This window comes from Enoplosus armatus, chromosome 19 (assembly GCF_043641665.1).
Source record: "Enoplosus armatus isolate fEnoArm2 chromosome 19, fEnoArm2.hap1, whole genome shotgun sequence".
NCBI classification, from domain to species: domain Eukaryota; kingdom Metazoa; phylum Chordata; class Actinopteri; order Centrarchiformes; family Enoplosidae; genus Enoplosus; species Enoplosus armatus.
The window spans coordinates 14702585-14722724 of NC_092198.1; the positions used below are offsets into that span (position 1 = coordinate 14702585).

The following is a 20140-nucleotide window of genomic DNA, read 5'->3' on the forward strand; positions in this document are numbered from 1 at the left end:
GTGTGGCGTTGAGTAGCCTGGTAATAGTTTGTGGAACCATGTTGAACCCAACAGCATTGTCTGTGCTACAGATATAAGGTCAAAAACTTGCCATGGAGTGCTAAGGAAACCCTGACTAATCAATAACAGCACGATGCAGCAAGGAAACACTTGAGTTATTATGACAAAGGGTAGTAGGACATCTTACAGCAAAGATCATTTTAATGGTCCCAAATATTCTGAACAACTAAGTGTACACTCATGTAAAAGGAAAAAAATGAGAAGATATGACAAAATTCATCACATCTAGAATTCCACTCAATCTTTAATCAAGACGGGATTACAAATTCTCCAAAAAATCTGCAGTTTCAAAGGGCAAAAAGGGTAAAACTAGCTCACCTACTGAGGTCTTTAAAAACCTGTTCAAGTGTGACTGAAAACGTCCTGAACATTTAAAGGCAGGTCTTTTTTGTTGTCATTTACAAAAAACAGGAGAACAATTGAGAGACAAATAGAGAACAAAAAGAAAACAATGAGGAAACTGCTGGCTTTTTTTCTCTTCAGAGAAAGAACGTCCGCTGAGGAACGACGACACTGATGACATCATCAAACGACAACAAGGACAGCTCTTTGCCACATGCTGCCTCCCGTCTGGTCCTATATACTAACTTAAAAAAAGGACAAAAAGCAACAGACAAAAGAGAAGGAGAGAGAGCAAAGGAGAAAAGAAGTAGAAAGAAACAAGGAGGAAGGTGAATTCTGAGGAGGGGGATGGGGGGTGCGAGTGGTGGTTCTGGGTCTGAATTGGCTGGCCCATTTGGGCCGCTGTGATGTCCTTCCCTGAGTGGGGGGGCGGGGGGCAGTGGGTTATGGTCCGAGCCCGCGAGCTCTCTGGGATTTCACTCTGCATGTACACGTGTTTTTGTATGTGGTCTTTTCCTCCAGTTGCTAAGCCATCAAACTCCAACCAGTCTCATACTGTCTGAGTCTGCTGACGATGTTTTGAGCATGATCTTTTCTCCCCCAGCCTTCACACGTCTATTCCACTTTTCAGACGGTTTTTCACTCCCGGTTTCCTGATTGGCACTTGTATGAAGTGGGCTAGTCTGAGGAGGCTTTGTATCCGTTCAGTCTGCTCCTCCTTTGGCCACCCGCTGACGACGAGGGGGTAGCTTTTATTCATTCAATTTGTTTACAAGTTTGATCATTCCTGTGTTAGGTCTATGCGCTGAAACTGTCTGAGCGGAGAAAACGCTGAGACAGTGAAGATTCTTTAGGAGCTCAGTTTAGACTTCTTCGAAGGTGGCAGTGGGTCCTCTTTACTCTCCCCATCGTCCTCCTCTTCTTCCTCCTCATCGTCATCGTCAGGATAGTCCACCAGTCCCACTAAACCTCCCTGAAGAACAGAAGAGACACACATCAAAAATCACTTAAACAACACTTAAAAGTAGTATTTGGTCAGGATAACACTACAAGCTACCAAGTAGACTGGTTTGGGCTTGCTAGGCTATACTACCCGTAAATGTAGTAGATGGATATGTTCCATGTCTTTTCACAACACTACCACTCCCATCTCTCTATTGCAGAAATGTATAAATCCTGGGAATAACAGCCCTTAGTGCTCAATCAACTGTCCCAAATTGTGTCTGTAATTAATCTCGTAACTTGTTACTGTTGCGTCTCTTTTATCTTGTATGGGTCTCTCTTGTGCATCATTCTCATTCTCTGTTCCTCTTTTTGTGATGTTGCCATCTTTGGTAAACTTGACCTGGAAACCATGTGGCTTTGTTCATGTGCCATTTTTAGCCTCATTTAGAAGGAGAAAATGGAGGGAGAGACTAACAAGTACAAATCTAGTGATGACCATTCTTTGTAATAAACAAGTATGGTGGGAGTTGTGTGAAAATTGACAGTCTAAGTGTGAAGATTCATAGTTAAAGCTCACTTTCCACCAAATTCTTCCTTTCTTTCAGTTGATGAGTGTTTTATAACAGACAATGTGCAAATATTTTTTTGGCTTTGTCCTTAAACTTTGTCTCTCAATAACACTAAATATGAGTCGACTGTTTTCACAGAACAAATTAAGTTGAAGACCCACACCTTTACCATTAACATGCTGACAGGTACCTTTGTGGTTACAGTTGTGGTGGAGGGTGAGCTCCGTGCCCCTGAGCCCGGGGAACCCGGTGATCCCGGAGAACCTGGGTTCAATGAGGCAGATGAAGGAGGGCTGGACAGGCTGGTTTTAGTTGAGCCAGAGAAGGCGAGCTTGAAGCTGGGGTTCTGCCTGCCTGATAAGCTCGACTTCCCCAGTACTTCTTTGTCATCTGTGTCTTTCACTGGGGGTAGAGAGGGAGAGGTGGACAAGAAATGGTCATTCTCCACTTTACCACTTCATGGGTGAACAAAATGTGTCTTCTGTAACCACAAAACGCTTTCACAAGACACATTTCCCTTTTATTGTTTGTGTTTGTGTCACAACAAGTGACTACCAAACTGTTTCTGAGTGACTGAGTGTGTTCAGGTACAGCCATGTCAAATCGAGCAAATACATGCAACTACAGTTTTGTGTACATTATACTCTAAAATGCAAACAAATGTCTTCGAAGTACCTGGACTTATGCATGCACCTTTCAGGTAAATGACCATCTGTACTGGACTTTTATCATGACTGCACCTAAAGCAGCACTAAACAACATCAGAAAACATCTGGCAGATAACATGGAAAAGAATGGCATGTTGACTAATTGCAGATGACTATTTGGGGCTGGTAAATAAAGCTCTTTGAACTCAATGTTCAACCAGATCTCCGGCACATTGAGGCAATCGAATCACAATGTTGTTTTTGTTACAAATCTGCTTTTTTGCCTGTGAAAATTTCGCTTCATTCATATCCTCATTAATTTGTTTGTTTCTGTACCCCATCGTCCCAGGCAATGACAATCCAAACACACAACAGCACACTTCATTACCTGATAGTATTCCCTCCTCAGTACTACCTGTTCCTACTTATAGATATAACAATCACATAAAAGCGCAGCCTCATATTTTGAAATTTTAAGGTTGCATTTTTTAAATTGCATAACAATTTAGAAACCCCACATACCAGAGAGGGGATTCCCAACAATCAGCCATTACTATGACAAATATTCTGTCCTGTTATAAACAACTACAACATGTGATTCTCTTCAACCGCAGTTTCACGCCAAAGTATCTACTAAGATTTGAAAACATTGCATTTCCATACGTACATTTCTTTCTCTCCATGAACTTGCTTATAGGTTCCATGAGGTCTTCCTCGCTCTTCATCTTGTCAGACGGAGGAACAACTGCCTCACCATCCTCGAGGTCATCCTCATCTGTGTTGAACCACATCTCCTCTTCATCTTCCAGTGTCCGTGCATCACGACGAAAGCGGTGGTTCCTCAGGATGGAGCGCATGCTGGAGAGGATGAAGCACCGTTAAGTGGTCATAAAACAAAATACACATAGAACATATCAAAGGCAGAGCTTCTTAAACCAGCTTTCCCCTCAAAGAGTATTTTGCACGTAATCTGAGTGACAACTCTTGACAACTGCAGCTATCTGTTAGTCCAACATTTAACAGTTTCTACAGACACTGTTAAGTATAAAATAAACTGGCTTTCACTTGTAGTGTGCTGGGCATGATTTGTCCAAAACAATATGGTCTTTAATATAAAATACAATGCAAATGTTGTTTCAGTTAAGTCCTTGGCCTTTGTATGGTTTTCTCATGTATTGCATAATTTACAGATGTAGTCATAGGATGATTCTTAGGCTCTTTTCTCAGAGTGCACATGTACAGTATGTAATCTACATGCATATATGGACAATCCTTTCATTGAGTCCGATCTCACTACTGTCCAATGTACCAGGACCGAACAGATTCAGGTATGTTATAATGCAGCTGTTGGCATTTCAATTGTAAACCACAAGCATATGAAATGTATAAGTGGTCTGTACAAAAATATAGGTGCAAGGATTTATCAATGTGAGTTCTCTAACTGGGACGTCATATCGACTTGAGACACACTCACAGACAAAGGATTGCCTCACTCATTAAATCATTAGTGACAGTGTAATAGTTGTAGTAGTAGTAGTCTAGTCTCGATTTTCTCACCTATCCAGTTTGGGGTTGTCTTGCCTCTCTCGCTGCTGTTCATACCGCAGCTTTAGGCCCTTGAATGTTTGGACGTAGTCCACATCCTCCAGAGCCTTCCAGTAGTTCTCTACTATATGAGCTGTGAGAGACTTCACATCCTCCTGGTAGCAATGGGAGTAGAGAGAAAGAGGAGTGTAGTGACCGAGTAGAAGTATGGAAAGGTAAGATGAGTAGTTTAGAATTTAGGACAGAGACAGAGGAATGAATAGTGGAGAAAATGAGGAAGGGAGAGAAATAGAGAGGGGGGATCCCACCAAACAAGTTAATATGAATCAATCAACATTACATGTAGCAACAGTTTTCACTTTTGAGGATATGGTTTGACAACCTACGAACATTAGTTTCTTTTTACAGATCTGATCAGAGAATTGCATCAAAAATGTATTACAAAAATCATAACATCTATCAACTCACATTTATAATCAGTGTAAACTTGACCAAATATAAAAGAATATGTACTTTGAGGTGTATAAAATGGCTGGCTGGCTGATAATCAATTTACCTAATCACTTGCCCAAATGGAAAAGTGAAAAGAAAACAACAACATACAACTGAATGAAACATTTGTAAAAGTATTCCGTCAGTTGAGGTGAAATCAGTAAACGAGTGTATGTACTCCTGTGAGCCATAAATGTCAATAACCATAAACAATGCTCCCATCCTAAAATCACTGACAGACACCTTTATATGTGAAATATTTCATTTAATATTCACATTAATGTTTTGTGGCTCTATTAAAATGAAAATGAACAATAGTCTTGTTAATTGTTACATAATTTGGACAAAACTAATTATTAATTCAAGCGACACTCACCACACGGACATACTCAAACATCTCAATGATGGCTGAGTTCATGAGATTGTAGCGCGAGCCGTTGTTCAGGAAGGCCTTAATGACGGGCTCAAATAGAAAGTTTCTCATGATGTAGCGATTGTAGAATTCATCCTTCAGACCAATGATCCTCCGCATGAAGCGCAGGGCACCTGGGTACACAAAGATAAAGATTAACTGAGCTCAAAACAAACTAATTTATATTCAAAATTAACTTTAAAAAGTGAAATTGTTTTTAAATATTGTCCGATTTGACAGGTACTAAGAACCTAGAAGAAGATCTAGTTGTGATTATATGAGACTCACATAGTGCCAGGAAGGCGTGCTGAGAGGCAGTGAGCACCAATACCCTCCTGAGAATGTCCTTGTTGATGATGTAGTTCTTGATGTGATAGGTGTGGTGCTCAACACAGAAAGTCAGCAACTCCAAAATCAAGGCCAGCAACTGGGATGTCTGAAAGTCATCTAACAGAAGAATAAAGGGAGTAAGCAACATAAAATCTTTGTGCATTAATCTCAATGTTATTTTACATGTTCACACACACACCTCGCAGGTATTCATTACCTTTGCTAGGTTTTTCCTCTGTGGTGTTGGCCAGTAGTGGAGCTGAGAGGACGTGCATACAGTGCTTGTAGAAGAAGCTCAGGAACTCTGTTTTTTCTGTTTTCTGGAAAAGAAAAAAAGAGAAAGCACAAAAAACTTTGGTATCTATTGCAATGGATGTTTTTACACTGCCCTACACAATGGTGAAGGAGCAGAGCTCAGGCCCAGTGCCAACTTTTTCAGCTACATGAGAACTTTTTCTGATGTGACTGTTGTATCTGTATCTGTACTCTGTTCTAGCCAATATACACATATGGATAACATTTTTCTCTTTTGTATGTTTAGCATCTTGTAATAACCCCATCCTTCCAGTGCTACCTCACTCTTGGCTACAAAATGGTGAATTTCCTTGTCTTTACTCTTGTCTTGCGCCTTTTATAATGAAATTGGAGGACCATAAAGGTGTTTTGCTTGATCCAGTTTGAGTGAACTGAATTGAGCAAGCAACGCCTCCACAAAAAAAGAAAGAAATGAAACGTTCAGACGTGCTTCTGCACAAGCTGGATCCAAGTACCAAGTGCACAGGTTTAGTGTCAAGTCATTGTCAGTTTAAACTGACAAGTTTAGGAGTATCCCGCAAACTCACATTTGCAGTGGCCAGCATGTTCTCAGGGTCCACCAGAGTCCGTAGTAGGCCCATCAGCTGCACTGCTCCACCTAGCTCTGGGTCTGTATCACAGATCATGTGTTCAATGATCAGGTTGATCAGGAGAATGTCCTGGAAGGCCAATAAATATTCATTAGTATCACAATACTCAATAATATACACTGTGATAAATGAATATCATTCTCTGACATTTCTGGCTGACTCTGTTCATATACTCACATCATCATTCTGCTGAGACTCCTGCATGACGAACTCTCGTACCATGGAGGGGTTGTACTCCACCAGATAGGAGAAAATATCTGTGGCGGCCCCACGCACCTGAACGTCATCCATTCCCTGTTTCATGAACATACATTATATATTTGTCAGTGGATTGTGTCAGTGATTCTGTTCTTCTCAATTTACTTCTAAGGGTGAGTGTGGACAGGAAGGAAAGGGACGCAAGTATTACTCTCACATATATATATATGTATGTATGTATGTATGTGCAAAGATGTACACATATCTCAACATATGAGCATGTGTTGGTGATCAACATACTATTTGAGGTTTTAATCTGCGTTATGTATTTGTTTAGATATGTTTCCCTAACTTGCAAGTGCTCTGTATTTCAAGATTATGTTTTTCACAAAATTGAATCAAACAGGATAGTGGTTTGCACTGTAGGGTAAAAGAAATAAGAACATAACCAATTGCATGAGGCTGGCTAGATGCAGGAAAACCTGCTAGTTCATTTTGTCTGAGAACAAAGTTAATTTGGCTGTCTAATCTGTTCTCTTGTATCAGATCCATTCTTCTGCAGTCACTGGTGTGGTACTAAAAGCAAAGTAACTGCTCCAACTAACTGTGAAACTGGGAAAACTGGGACTGAAGATGTCAAAATAAAAAACTGTCCATTTGAACATGACAGAAAAAGGGGTGAGATGGCAAGAAGAGATGCATATCATGACAGTTGCAACGTACCTGCAGTGTTTTAATACATTGTTGTTTTGTAAGGTACCAAACTGTCAAAACTGAAGTCAGCTGTAAATTAAGTTCATCATGTGACACAATCTGTCCACATATGACATTTGTGAATTCTGTTGATCTGTGACCACATCACTTTACCAATTACTAAAATAAATTATCCTTGAATGAAAAGTGGTATAAGAGAATCCCCTCTTTTCAGGTTGTGAACTCTCTCACACACACACACACACACACACACACACACACACACACACACACACACACACACAGCAGTCTACCTATTATTCTTGGTTTTTTTTTGCATCTATAGAGCTAGAGGTATTTGCAATATCAACATTCTGGTCAGACTTACATCCACACATAACTGATGAGGAGGCCTTGCCACCTCTGAATGTGCATATCTGAAACAGGATCTCAGTGTGGCCACCAGCCAAGCTAAGAGCATATTCTCCTGACAAATAACACAACCAGGTATGGTTGGATGCACCAGTTCAATAAGTCTCTGACAAGACTTGGGAGGAGAATTCAGCTGTGATGCAACCAAAACCTGAAAATGCTCCTTTCTATACTTTCATCTTCAGACCAAATAATACCATGACAACCTGCAGCAGTCACCCTGATGGCTGTTATTTTTGTGTGTAGTCAACAATGTATGTTCAATGTATGGCAAGCCTCAAGATTTAACATTATACAGACAAGAACAATATTTGGCTTGTTTCATTGCGGTACAAGTTAATGTTCTTGTTTAAGAAAGAAACTGCTGTGTCATGGTCCATATGGAAAGTACTGAAATGTCCTTAAACTAGAGACTAAAACTTGTCATACACTTGAACAAGAAAAAAATATAAATCATAAAATAGCCTCCTCAGTCACAACACAATGTAATTTAATACCACAGAGTCTGATTCTGATGTGCACAATCCATAGTAACCAAATAGCATTGTATGGAATAGATGCACACATATCAACATAATGCAAAGACTCCAATATCATCTTCACTGTCTGTTATGCTTCATATTTCTCTACTAGGAGTATGTCATTTAATTCAAGGCATATTGAATGGTCCTAATGCAAAAAAAGGGCCGTCCCAGTACCAAGGCTACTGACACTGAGCCAAATTCTGTGTATGTCCGAGCAACCTTGCCTTAATTCTGATTTATGTTACAGTTGCTGCACTCACCAGTATGACCTCTAGTGCAGGTAGAATGCCCATGTTTGACAATGTCTTGAAAAAGGCGTCTCTGTTTTGAGGTTGTAACGTTTGTGAGAATGCACAGAATTCCTTTAGGAAGTTCACCTACAAGGAAGAAACAAACACGGCTCTAAGAAACAAGGGACAGGGAGAAAAATGAGAACAGTATTTGATAAAAACAATCTCTAATGAAGTTCTGACATACCAGTTCATGTCTTTTGTCGTCATCTGTAGCTTCATCTGTTAGCTGTGCAAAGAGGTCTGTCAGGAACTTCTCGTCGTCCTGACATCAAAAGTGAAGTGGAGATAAGAGGGGGTGAGTATCACATAGAGGGTCAACATATCAGGATATGGAAAAATCACCCTTGACCCTCACACTTATCTAGGGCCAATTGTACACTCCGCTAAATATATTGTAAGAAAGTTGTTGCTGCTCTACAATGATACAAGTCAGATACAGATAACCAGGAAACAAAACTAACATCCACCGAATTTACCAATGACTGATTTTCAAGTTATAGTGTGACATCGTCTGTCATTATAAACACCTCATTCAACTCACAACTAGAAATCCAAAACATATATTTTGTACACTGTTATTTAGAACTACTGCAGTTTATATGAAAGAAAATCTACTGTATAAAACCATTTTTTAAGGATTTTCCAGATGGGTTATATACATATGGTTACTTTTACACTCCATTCAATGATGTCTACAATGCAGTATATCAAGTGCTAGTTTAATTGAATAAAGCACTTGGTCTGTTAATTTTGGCTTGACAAGACTGCCTCGTTGTAAGTGAGGAAGGAAAGGTTCATATCAGTAGTGTTTGACTTCAGAATTTCACACAGCACAGCGTACCAGAGTCAACAGCAAGCCCGTTTCAGTTTTCCTCTAGCGCAGCATAACTGATTTACACAACACTTCTCCATCTCTATGGAGACAGCCATACATAAACACTGCTGAGTTGACACAGTACAAAACACAAAGATCACATGATCATAAAAGACTAGCAGACAAACTCAGACTGGATAAAGCACAATCAGCCAAAAATAAAACCTTTGTCCAATCCTACAATTACTGTAATTTCCAGTCCTCACTGCATAAATACTATTTTAAACATATTCTCGTATGTGTGCAATTTGATGTTAGATACTATGACAGGGTTGTTTCTTTGTAAAACTTGTATTCACTTGCAACTTTGTATTAAGCTCATATACATTTGTATCATTTGATTTTGCAGTGAGAACGATTTGTGTTAAAATGTGGTGGAAATAATAACAAATACCCTTCACTGGCAAACTTTATAATACATGCCTATCTCACCTGTAGCATGCCCACAATCTCCACCTTGTTGAAGAAGATGAAGGAGTGCAGGGTGGACAGCATGTTTTCCTCAAAAACAGAGGGTGTGGGCAGCACCATGTCCTGAATATACTGCACCCGATACGTCTGGTGTATTTTCTGACGCAGTTCAGGATCAGAGATGGGGATCACCTCCTTAAAGCGGGCTGTCTTTGTTAGAAACTCCCTATGCCGCCGTGGCTGCGGGAGAGCTGGGTCAAACTCCAGACAACCAATGACGTCCATAATGCATTCATCAGAGAACATAACCTCAAAGAGTGCAGTACGATTGAGCAGGAAGATGCCTTTAATGATTTCATACAGGTGGTGCAGTCCCTCTCTGTTTTCCAAATCCTCACACACACGGAATAGTTCCAGGAGCTTGCGAATGTAGCCCTCGTTCTCCACAGCCAGTGCCAGTTTCTCGCGCCGCAGTGGTGATGGGAGTGAGGAAGCCACCAGCTCAGCCAGGTCCTCCAAGCGGTTCAGTTCACATGGTGGCAACTCCAAACCTGGCGACGACATGTCGTCAAAGCGTTCCTCCTCAGACTCATCCACCACATCCTGGGTGATATCCACTGATGGGTCCTTTCCCTGCACCTTAACAATGAGTCAAACATATGAGTGATGTAGGATGTGACTTGTAACAGAAATCCCTATCACCCGGGACACTCAAACACACTTGATATCAAATGCATGCACACATGGAGCAGACAAACAAACACCCACACAAAGAGAAGAGCAGTACCTGGCATATTTTCTCCCAGATTTCATCACAGCCAGCCTTCTCCTGGAAGCTGAGTGCCAGATCATAATTTTCAGCCTCTGACCATACTATCAATGTATCCTTTCCAAAAGAAAAAAAAGCCAATTTACAATTGCACATAGATAAGGAAAATCCATATTCTACATGAGTATACTGCACCATGCTATGTGCTGACCTGTTGTTTCTGGTAGGCTGTGTTTGGATTGATTTTGGACTCCAGCAGTAGGGAACCTGTCAGGTTAAAAACAAAGGTGGCCCATAAGTTTTGTCAAAATTAATTCCATGTCGGAGTGTAAATTAGGTTAGGGTATGAGCTACATACAAGTGAGGGTTACATGCATGATTCCAGCTGATACAGCTGGTTAAAATACAACAAAGTCCGTATGGAAGCAATCGTTCACGTGGTTATTATTGATCAACTATTACGGTGGCCAAAACACTGCAGGTAATCTCTAATTCGCCTTACCATCACTCTCTGCTCGCACCAGTAGAGACGTGCCTTTCAAACGCTCCACATAGCCCGAGGAGACGTGCCCGGTCCCACGGTCATCCCACTGTCTGTCCTCATTGAGGGTATAGACTTTGACTCGTCGACGAGTGTCCGTCATCCTGGCAGTTAGTTGTAACCGGTTTCCCCCTCCCGGACCTTCTTGACGTTTACAGGGTGTCTGCTTCACCTAGTAACGCCACAACTTCAATTCACTTTTTACTTAACTTCACTAGCGTCAGGGGGGTCAACCAGGCTAACAGTTCTTTGAAGAATCGTGACAGTGAAATACCTGGACGAGTATCTAGGAATATTCCCCGATCGATTCTGCAGTTACAACTACAATATCTGATTATTTTAACGTGCTGCCTCAAAACTTATCTCGCCGGGGTTATAGGCAACGCGCCACACAAAATCAGCTTACAGACCATTGTAGCAAGCTAACGACAGTCTAATTTACAGTGCGGAGGGCATTGACGTTAGCTACCGTGTTAATCTACAAAACAAGGGCTGACAGACATGGCAAAGTCCTAGCACACAGTCGAGAGGGGAGTATTCAGAATAAGCCCCACCGTTACGATCTCTGTCTCCCAAAACACTCTACCTGCTTGTTAGTACACTTTGTACGCTTGCGGGCAACGTTTGTCAGTTGCGTTAGCTAGCAAACCTAACGAGTTAACTAGCTAGCTTGTACGCTAACTGCCTACGCTCCACATATTCAATATTAAACAACTATTTGAAGCAAAATTACCAGAGCTGTGCACCGATAACATTATTTCACACTTGCGGACCGCAGACACCGTGTTTACCCTGGACCAATGTTTCCAATTGTGTCTGAATAATACGCCAGCTAGCTAGCGTTAGCTGCTATTTCTTCCCCAAGTCTTCCGCCATGTTCTGGCTCGGGGCCGCGGAGAGACCGCTCTCTCCTTACTGGTATTCATGCATTCCCCAAAATTATGCAAACCAACAAACTGTAGTCGTATAATTTCTTCAATGTTGCGCTTTACATTATAATGCTATTTGCCATTCATTCCCGACGTCTTGCTCAGATAATTGCTAACTGCCCCCCCGTGAGTATTCAGCCATCTTGGGTCCCTTCAGAGTCAGTACGGGGTTTCCAGCACAGCAACAACAGGGCAGCCCGCCACATTTAAAGAGACAGTAGCATAACAGAAATGAAATTTCACTTCTAATGGTGATCAGCAGACATTACTCGTGGAGAGGCTTTTGCAACATCATTCATCCGATATCTTTTATATAGATAACTTACCATCCAGCCACTCTCATCATATTGATCCGCTAGTCCAATCATTTGACACATACTTGGATCCACAGAGTTGTAGATATTTGTCGACCAGCAATTTCTATACTGAGACACTGAATTAACAGGGAAATGTATTTCTCATTGTGCCAACAGTTACATATGCACGAGTGGAGACCAGTCAGAGAACATTAGTTTTATTTTGTTTGAATCAAATAAAACAGCAACAGGAATAGTTGAAATCAGATCCTACACAAACGCAAAATGTTTACAAAAACAGTATTTTACACGATGGTAGGCTATAATAACAAAAGTAATAACAGATGAAATATGGAAAATAAATCTTCTGGGATCAGTTAAATGAATGGGTAAGTCAGTCTGCAGACATTTATCTCATTCAAAAACAAATCACCTGCTTTAAAAAAGTAAAGGTATATAAAAAAAAAACATCACATAACTTAGGGAAACTGAAAGTACACTACTAAAAATTTGACTAACCAAAATGTTTTTTAATCTATCCTGAGGAGCGTTTCTCCGAGCAGGGATCCCTCTCCATCAATAAGTTAGTCCTTGCAGCCATTAGACCCACTCTCATCATAGTGTAACAAATTAAAAACACGCTGCCAAGCACGACTCCATTTCTATATAAAGCCCAAAATTTCTGATTTTACCCCCTTTTCAAACCCCATCCTTTCCCAATGTACAGTAAAGTCCTTCAAAGTGTGTGTAGCAGAAAACTCCTCACTGATGCCTTTACTTTGCTGCCTGCTGAGCCTGACGCCGCAGCAGGACATATATCTTTTCCTTGATCCAGTCTTTGTTGTATGGTTGGTATGTTTGAGTGTCAGCTCTGTACCTGTGTACAAATGAAAATTATATTTTTTACTGGAAGCGATCAACACATTCAATGCAAGGTTGGTTTTCATTCAAATCAACAGGAGATTACCAGCCAAATCATACTTACACAAGACAGCTCAGATCTGCCAAGTCGTCAATAAAGTCAAACAACTGACTAATGTCATAAGTGATGGAGGGACTGTTTGGATTCATCCTCTTAAGATGTTCTTCATACATTTTGCAAACACCTGGAAGGGAGGTGCAAGACATGCTGAATGGAAGCAAAACCATTTCCAAGTGTGTGCATCAAAAGAAAATTGATAGTTGTCACAACAATGTAACAAGGTTAATTCAAGAGACAGTAAAGTCAATAACAACACTACAGATTTCCCTAAAAGGGGAGAGTGACAGGAGAAATAAGAAAGGATTAATAAAAGGAATGAAATCATGAAACTGAATTGATAAATCTTGACAACCAACTAATTGTTTTGCCACATTGGGCATCTATGATAAACAGAAGTTAGCAGTGATGACTCTGGTGGCACTCTGTAGTTCAACAGACTAGGTTGCAGCTGAAATATTATATATATATGCATATATTATACAACTCCAGTTTATTGTGCACATTGTGTGTTCCAACATGTCACACTTACCATTCAATAACAAAAAAATTACAAAATAAGTATAAAAACATTTATACTTAACATTGTTATACACATGCACTAAAAGGCTTTCCCATTGGCTCACACAGATCATAAACTGTAAATAGTCTTAGAGATAAGAGATAGAGATAAATAAGATATTTAGTGAGCTTACACTCCAAATGATGACACCAAGCCATTACTATGCTTCTAGCAAAAATTAAATTAAATTAAATTATTTCAGTGGCCTCTCTGAGGAATACTATTGAAAAAAAGATGTAATGGTGCTAATAGCAATATGATTTTAGGCTACTTATTACAACAAAAGGTAAAGATAAAATAGCACCGTGACTTAATAGTGAAAACTATTGAATAGCTGAAGACTCACCTTCCATACATTCATTCACTGACTCATAGTCAGCGTATGTGCGGCCCTCAGGTCTCTTGGTTGGTTGGACAAGCAAAATTGTATGCGACTGTAAAAATGATTAATAATATTTAATACACACAATAATGTGATATCACACCACATCACCTGGATATATATATATATATATATATATATACACACACACACACACACACACAGGCAGTTTTGTGTTTTTTTCTCTGATACATAAAGCATTACGTGTAACCTTAACCCAGAGGTTTTCACACAGGAGGAAAACGCTAGTTTTTTAGCAAGACTGTAACGTTAACGTAATAGCTAGTTTTTCACAAAAGATCCCACATACTTTATTCATGTGTAGACTAACATACAGAGATGAGTAATTTAAGCGTTAACGTCAACACAAGTGTTAAAAGCAACAGAAAAAAATGGACAAAATAAACGTTAGCCTCGTAGGTTTTCTTAGCTAACGTTATGGTGGATTAACAGGACCTAATATAGCTAACACTGCGAGTTTTACCTATTAAAACGTGAAACAAACAACACCCTTACCATGCTTGTGCTGACCGCAGACCCTGTCTATTTATTGAGAATGCAAAACTGCAAAAAAAATCGTTGTTTATTGCTTCTTAATGCCCTGTGCGATGTAGCTGTTTGAAGAAAAATATGCAGGGGAAATGAAAGAAGTCCTTTTCCGGTTGTAAAGTGAAGTGTCTTCAAAATAAAGTTTTTGTTTCAAAATAAAAGTCTATTAATAATATATAAAAATGCCTCATATTTCATAAACTGATCATATGTTTTGTGTGCAAAATCCTAATCTGCAGTGTAGCAAATAACTAAAGCTGTTAAATAATGTAATGGAGTAAGTACAATATTTGCCTCTGAAATGTAATGGAGTAGAAGTAGAAAGTAGAAATATAAAATTACCAATAGTTTAATAAAAAGATTGTCATGTTAAAGTAGAGTGATTTTTTTAGAGACATTGCAAGAGCTGATGGAGATAAAAATAAACCACACCAGTTTTTTTCAAGGTTACCAGATAGCGGAAATTTTATTGGTTAGGTTCATGATTTAACTTGGGTAATCACATTTACATTATTGTAGTTTAGTCCTGATCTATAAGGTGAAATACATAAATGAATATATTGCGCTTCACAAACAAAATGCCAAAGATCAAAAAGATAATAAAATCAGAACCATGATTTGGGATCATATCAGTTAAAATGTGAGGCTATTTAAATAATTTTAATGTAAAGTGTGATGTTTAAATGAAAGATAGGATGTGGTAAGTTTTACAATATGTGTTTGTGCACGTCTTCATATATGTTAATACTACGTGTGTACAAATATCATATGATTAGCTTGGTTATGCCCTTGCCCTCAGAGTACCCCTGGGTGACCCTCTCCTTGGGGTCCCTCTGCGAGGTGCAGGTGGAGGCTCCCTCACCACACCCCCGCACTCTCTCTGGCATGCTTCCAAGGACACAAAGTTATTGGCATTGCCCTGGCAGTTTCCATACCAGAACTCTGTACATTTGCCAGGGCCTGAGTCATAGTAGAAGCGGACCTTCCAGGTATCACAGGGGCCCTCGTCACGAGGCAGGGAGCACACATTACTAGTGGATGGAGGGGCAGGAGGTAATGCGTCCTGCTAAGGGAGAGGGACAGAAAGAAAGAGAAAGTAAATATTCCTGCATATATACAGACATAGTAGGTAAAGAGGGACTATTTAAGGGATCGTTTTAAAAGGGGGTATTCCAGTGATATACAATTGTGCTTGGGGGACTTGTGAGAGACAGAGTAAAACTTCAACGATCAAAACAGAGGCCAAGATATCCAAATTTTTTGTCGCTATTGCTCTGAAAACACTGGATCCTTCGCTTCCCATGATGCAACTCAATAGCGTCTTTCATTAGACTGTCCCTGCCTGGTGAAAGTCCACATGTTTCAAACACCACACCCTTGATTTGAAACAACTTTAATAAGTTAATTGAAACAAGATGAGAAACGGATATGATTCCTACCGCAGTGGTTTGGTACTCAGGACATCCAGCCCTTCCAAATCCTTGAGCTGGAGTCACCCCATCCAAACAACAGCCGTACCTAAGAAAGACAGAGATTTTTGAATGTTGCAAACACTTTATTGAGCCAATATGCCATTTCATTTATGTCATATATTGTTTACAAGAATGGCATCCAGGAAGCTGTATTACCTGGTGCGGACACAGTCATCTTGGGAGCAGCCCTCGTTCCTGGGCCCCGTGGCTGAGGTATGGCCGTCAGGACAGCAGCCATAGAATGACTGGGCACAGTGAGGACCAATCACTGAGGGGTAGGGTTCATACCTAATGTCTGTATGTGGCCTGGAAGCTAAAGCAAGTAAACACAAACAAAACTCAAACAAGCATACTGCTACATAGGGTACATGCCATAGACCTGAGAAAATGTTTATCCTTTTTTTGAAGGTTTAGGATTAAATGTGGTAGTAATTAAGTTTGGATGGATATTTTTTAGAATCTAAATATGTCTTATGGTATTAAAAGAAACACATTGGCCTTTATGTTTGTGAACGAGGGGCAAGAAAGCAATGCGAAAGCAGTGCAATCACGGGCTAGACAGCAGCAATTACAACATAAGGGCACATTTTCTTTACTGCCCGAGGATGAATTCACTCAAAAATAATCTGAGTAACACCTGAGCTCAAATGACTAGTTGCGCACTCATTTTTTAAATTCTTTGTACATCTTCTTTACTACTGCTTTGGCTACACATATACACATATAAAATAATTGCATGTTCAATCACGCAAAGAAAGAGAAAAACATTTCAACAGAACATCCCCCCACATGCTCTACATACCTGAAGGGTCTCCTGGAACATGGGGTACAAATCCTCTCATGGTGCTTTCATGTGCCCTTGGGTCCTGTGCACTTGGGACCACTAAGGAGAAAGTACATTGATTAAATACACGCAAGCACAAACAATCAAACCAAAAGAGTGGCAAAGTGGTTCAGATTTGACTCACTTTGTGCTCCAGGGCAGGGCTGTGAGTTGCATGCCTCCACTGAGACGGGTCTGCTAGCTGTTCCACACCGGGCCTCTGGGTAGGGGTTCAAATCTGTATCAAAACAGCCCACTTTCCTCTCCCTCACGCCACCACCACAGCTTCTAGTGCACTGCAGAGACAGGGCAGGAGAGGCTAAATGATGTGGAGATAAAGGAGAGGTGAAAGTTTTCTTCCCAGTCCACAACACTCTTTTTTTATTGTTGCTCCATTTCACCTACCAGTCCGTAGTCAGTCACGTGCCACGAGACGTGTGTGTGGCAGGCAGGTCTGCGGCATATCTGGACAGAAGGAGGTCTTGCCAGTCCACTACAGGTATGGTCAGCCAGACGTTCACCTCCTGGCCCAGCACAGATCACCTCCCTCGTCTGCTGGCCTTCCCCACAAGTCACTGAGCACTGACCATCATATGCAGATAAGATACTCAAATTTGATCAGTCGCACAACAAACTAAAAAGACATTTAAACATTAATAGGTAACTACCAATGTTGATACCTTAGCATAATGATAATAGATGAATGTTGGTAGCCTCTATGTTGGCTGATGTGAATGTTAAGTTATCAGCCGTGAGGTACAAACCACACTGAAGCTGGAGACACTGTACTCAGCAGCACAGGGATGCATGTTGCAGGCCTGCTGGCTCTGTGGCTTCGGCAGGCGCTGGGTAATGCAGTAAGACTCATCCACCACACGGGGGTTGGCTGGGTCCTGAACCCGACACTCCACCCTGCGATACTGCATGCCTCCATTGCAGGTGGCAGAGCACTGGCCATAGACACCCGTTTTGTAGATGTATGTGAGTGTCTCTCTTGGGTGTGGAGCAACAGCAACAGGAGCAGCAGAGTGTACGGAATTAGTATCGCCATCCAAGCCCATAAACTCTCCATGAATCAATAGCTGGAGAGAGACAAATGATTCAAAATCAGTTACATATCAAATCAACCACTCATGTCAAAGTGCACTTATGAATATGGACTGCTGTGAGAAAGAGCTGTACTGAAAACCAGCGTGCTGAGTCTACTAATGAAGTGTCAGAATATTGTAGATCCCAGTTTGGTTCCCACCCTGCAGATGCCGTCCACACAGATATCAGTGCGGCCCACATAGCATGGTGTCCCATCCACCACTGCAGGTCTGTGTCGGTAGAAGAAGTTCTCTCCTCTTGGGACACAGTGCAGCTCACATGGATTGGATGCTACAAAACAAGGAAAGAATAGGAAGACAATCACAGTGACATAACTCATCAACATCACTCACTATTTATGTCTATTGTGTTAATTTAATTTTGATATAATTGTCAATTTAGTACACCAACACCTCTGGTAGGGGGTTAAATAAAACACCGAGAATAATTTGAAAGTATGATTTCACTTAGACTCTGGTAATCTGGATGTACAGTATATGATGGGTCTTATACCTCCATAATAAGGAACCCATGTGTGGTGTTTGCTCTGAAAGTCCGCTCTGTCAAACTGGGAGCACTGCTCCTCCCTGAAGTCCCTGGCCCCAGCGGGACATTCCTGCAATGACGCAAAAGGCTGGATTATTGGAATATTTTAGGATACATTAGTGTAGGTTGTGGGTGGATGTAATTTATAAAGAGCCAATAAATGGTGTGAAGATAATTACCTGTATGTTACAGGTTCGGTAGGATTTAGAAGATCCTACACAGTTATGGCCTCTGTCTGTCCTGCAAGAAGAGAGGAAAGAATTTGCACGCAAGCCCAATATCTCTCTTTCTTGTTAAATACATTATTTGTTGTGTCTAAAACATTTAAATGCAGATCATGTGCATAACTTAAGATAAGATGATCTTTTATAAAGAATAAAGAAGCAACTGAAAATGAAAAGCCAATGCAAGATAAAGGAGGGCAATAGATAGAAAAGATTTAAAAACTTTTATTCCAAATTAAATACTAGGGACACACCCTACGTCTATATGTCCTACCTTGAAGTGATGCATTTCCTGGTCCTCATTGCCACTCCTGTGCCACAGGTGCGACTGCAGGGCCCATAGGCTCCAAACTCCCCCCAGTAGTCATGGGTTGGCCGTGTCAGCTGGAAAAAAAAAAACAGTAAAACTGCTACCCGCTCAGCCTCTGGAACACATAGTACTCTCACATGCCTTATCATAGCCCACCACGAACCACTAACACACACTAAAAGCATACTAGAGACCCCAAAATAGAATCTGGAACATTTAGCCACAAACCGTCCCCTAAACGTTGCATAACGTGAGTATAAACCCGCTCTGTGACATGTAAACAGCATCACTGCTGGCACGTGTCAGAGAGTAAACATTTTCATGTTGAGATTTTGGACACTCTGTACTTAGCGTTCTTTGCCATGACTGTACATCTGTACTAAAGTACTTATTATTGACACGGACATTCAAATGGTACGATATTATTAATATTGTTCAAAGTGAGACTCACAGTGAAAGCAGGCACAGCCAGCAGCTGTAGGAGACCCAGGACTTGCAGGATGTTCATGTTCACCAGAAGCTACTGCAGAACTACTGATGAGGATAGCAACCAAGTACCATGTTTATTTCTGTATTTTATTACGTTTATTTGTCTGGGACCATGTACAAAAAACATTAATGTCACACAAGGAGAAGAGAGGTATTGTACCAGATTTAGCTACTGGCTAATTTCATCTGCAGTCACTGAGCAGGTAGACACAAACACTGATACTATTCAGAAATTCCTTAGATATCCACAGTGATTTCTTTGCAAATGTTTAATACATGCATTGAATGTGCCAAGTGCTGCACCTGGATAGGTTAAACAGCTAATAACAAATGCCATCAGAGCCTTTTCTGTCTTACCTTCTCGAAGTGAATTCCCAGCTGGTCGACCAGCAGCCCAGAGAGACGAGCACCTCAGTGGTGAAGGTGAGCACTGACACCCAGCTTTCTATCTCCTCACTCTCTCTGCTCACCAACACCACAACCCATGAAGTGTCAGGTTTCAACCACA

At 40.7% G+C, this 20140-nt stretch overlaps 3 protein-coding genes across 4 annotated transcripts; all 3 read right to left on the minus strand.

Moving 5' to 3' along the window:
- Positions 1-286: 286 nt before the first annotated feature.
- Positions 287-11895, minus strand: smek1 (SMEK homolog 1, suppressor of mek1 (Dictyostelium)). Of its 2 annotated transcripts, none has more exons than XM_070925465.1 (16): positions 11716-11895; positions 10944-11154; positions 10653-10708; positions 10460-10558; positions 9694-10311; positions 8572-8649; positions 8355-8471; positions 6425-6541; positions 6185-6316; positions 5560-5662; positions 5301-5459; positions 4977-5146; positions 4121-4260; positions 3231-3421; positions 2107-2318; positions 287-1375 (listed from the first exon to the last, which is right to left on the minus strand). In XM_070925465.1, the coding sequence occupies exons 2-16, from the start codon at positions 11083-11085 to the stop codon at positions 1253-1255; spliced, it is 2457 nt and encodes an 818-aa protein (XP_070781566.1). In that variant the 5' UTR covers positions 11086-11154; positions 11716-11895; the 3' UTR covers positions 287-1252. The 2 variants fall into 2 exon arrangements, with proteins under 2 accessions (XP_070781566.1, XP_070781565.1); XM_070925464.1 differs by having other exon boundaries at positions 4121-4263.
- Positions 11896-12456: 561 nt separating this feature from the next.
- erh (ERH mRNA splicing and mitosis factor) lies at positions 12457-14759 on the minus strand. Its single transcript, XM_070925796.1, has 4 exons — positions 14647-14759; positions 14095-14182; positions 13193-13313; positions 12457-13084 (listed from the first exon to the last, which is right to left on the minus strand). Exons 1-4 carry the CDS (start codon positions 14647-14649, stop codon positions 12982-12984), a joined length of 315 nt encoding a protein of 104 aa, XP_070781897.1. The 5' UTR covers positions 14650-14759; the 3' UTR covers positions 12457-12981.
- A 372-nt stretch (positions 14760-15131) lies between these two features.
- paplnb (papilin b, proteoglycan-like sulfated glycoprotein) lies at positions 15132-19651 on the minus strand. Its single transcript, XM_070926335.1, has 12 exons — positions 19595-19651; positions 19108-19217; positions 18789-18849; positions 18577-18679; positions 18224-18354; positions 17739-18056; positions 17380-17556; positions 17120-17270; positions 16954-17034; positions 16308-16464; positions 16122-16197; positions 15132-15742 (listed from the first exon to the last, which is right to left on the minus strand). Exons 1-12 carry the CDS (start codon positions 19649-19651, stop codon positions 15461-15463), a joined length of 1704 nt encoding a protein of 567 aa, XP_070782436.1. The 3' UTR covers positions 15132-15460.
- Between the last annotated feature and the right edge of the window lie 489 nt (positions 19652-20140).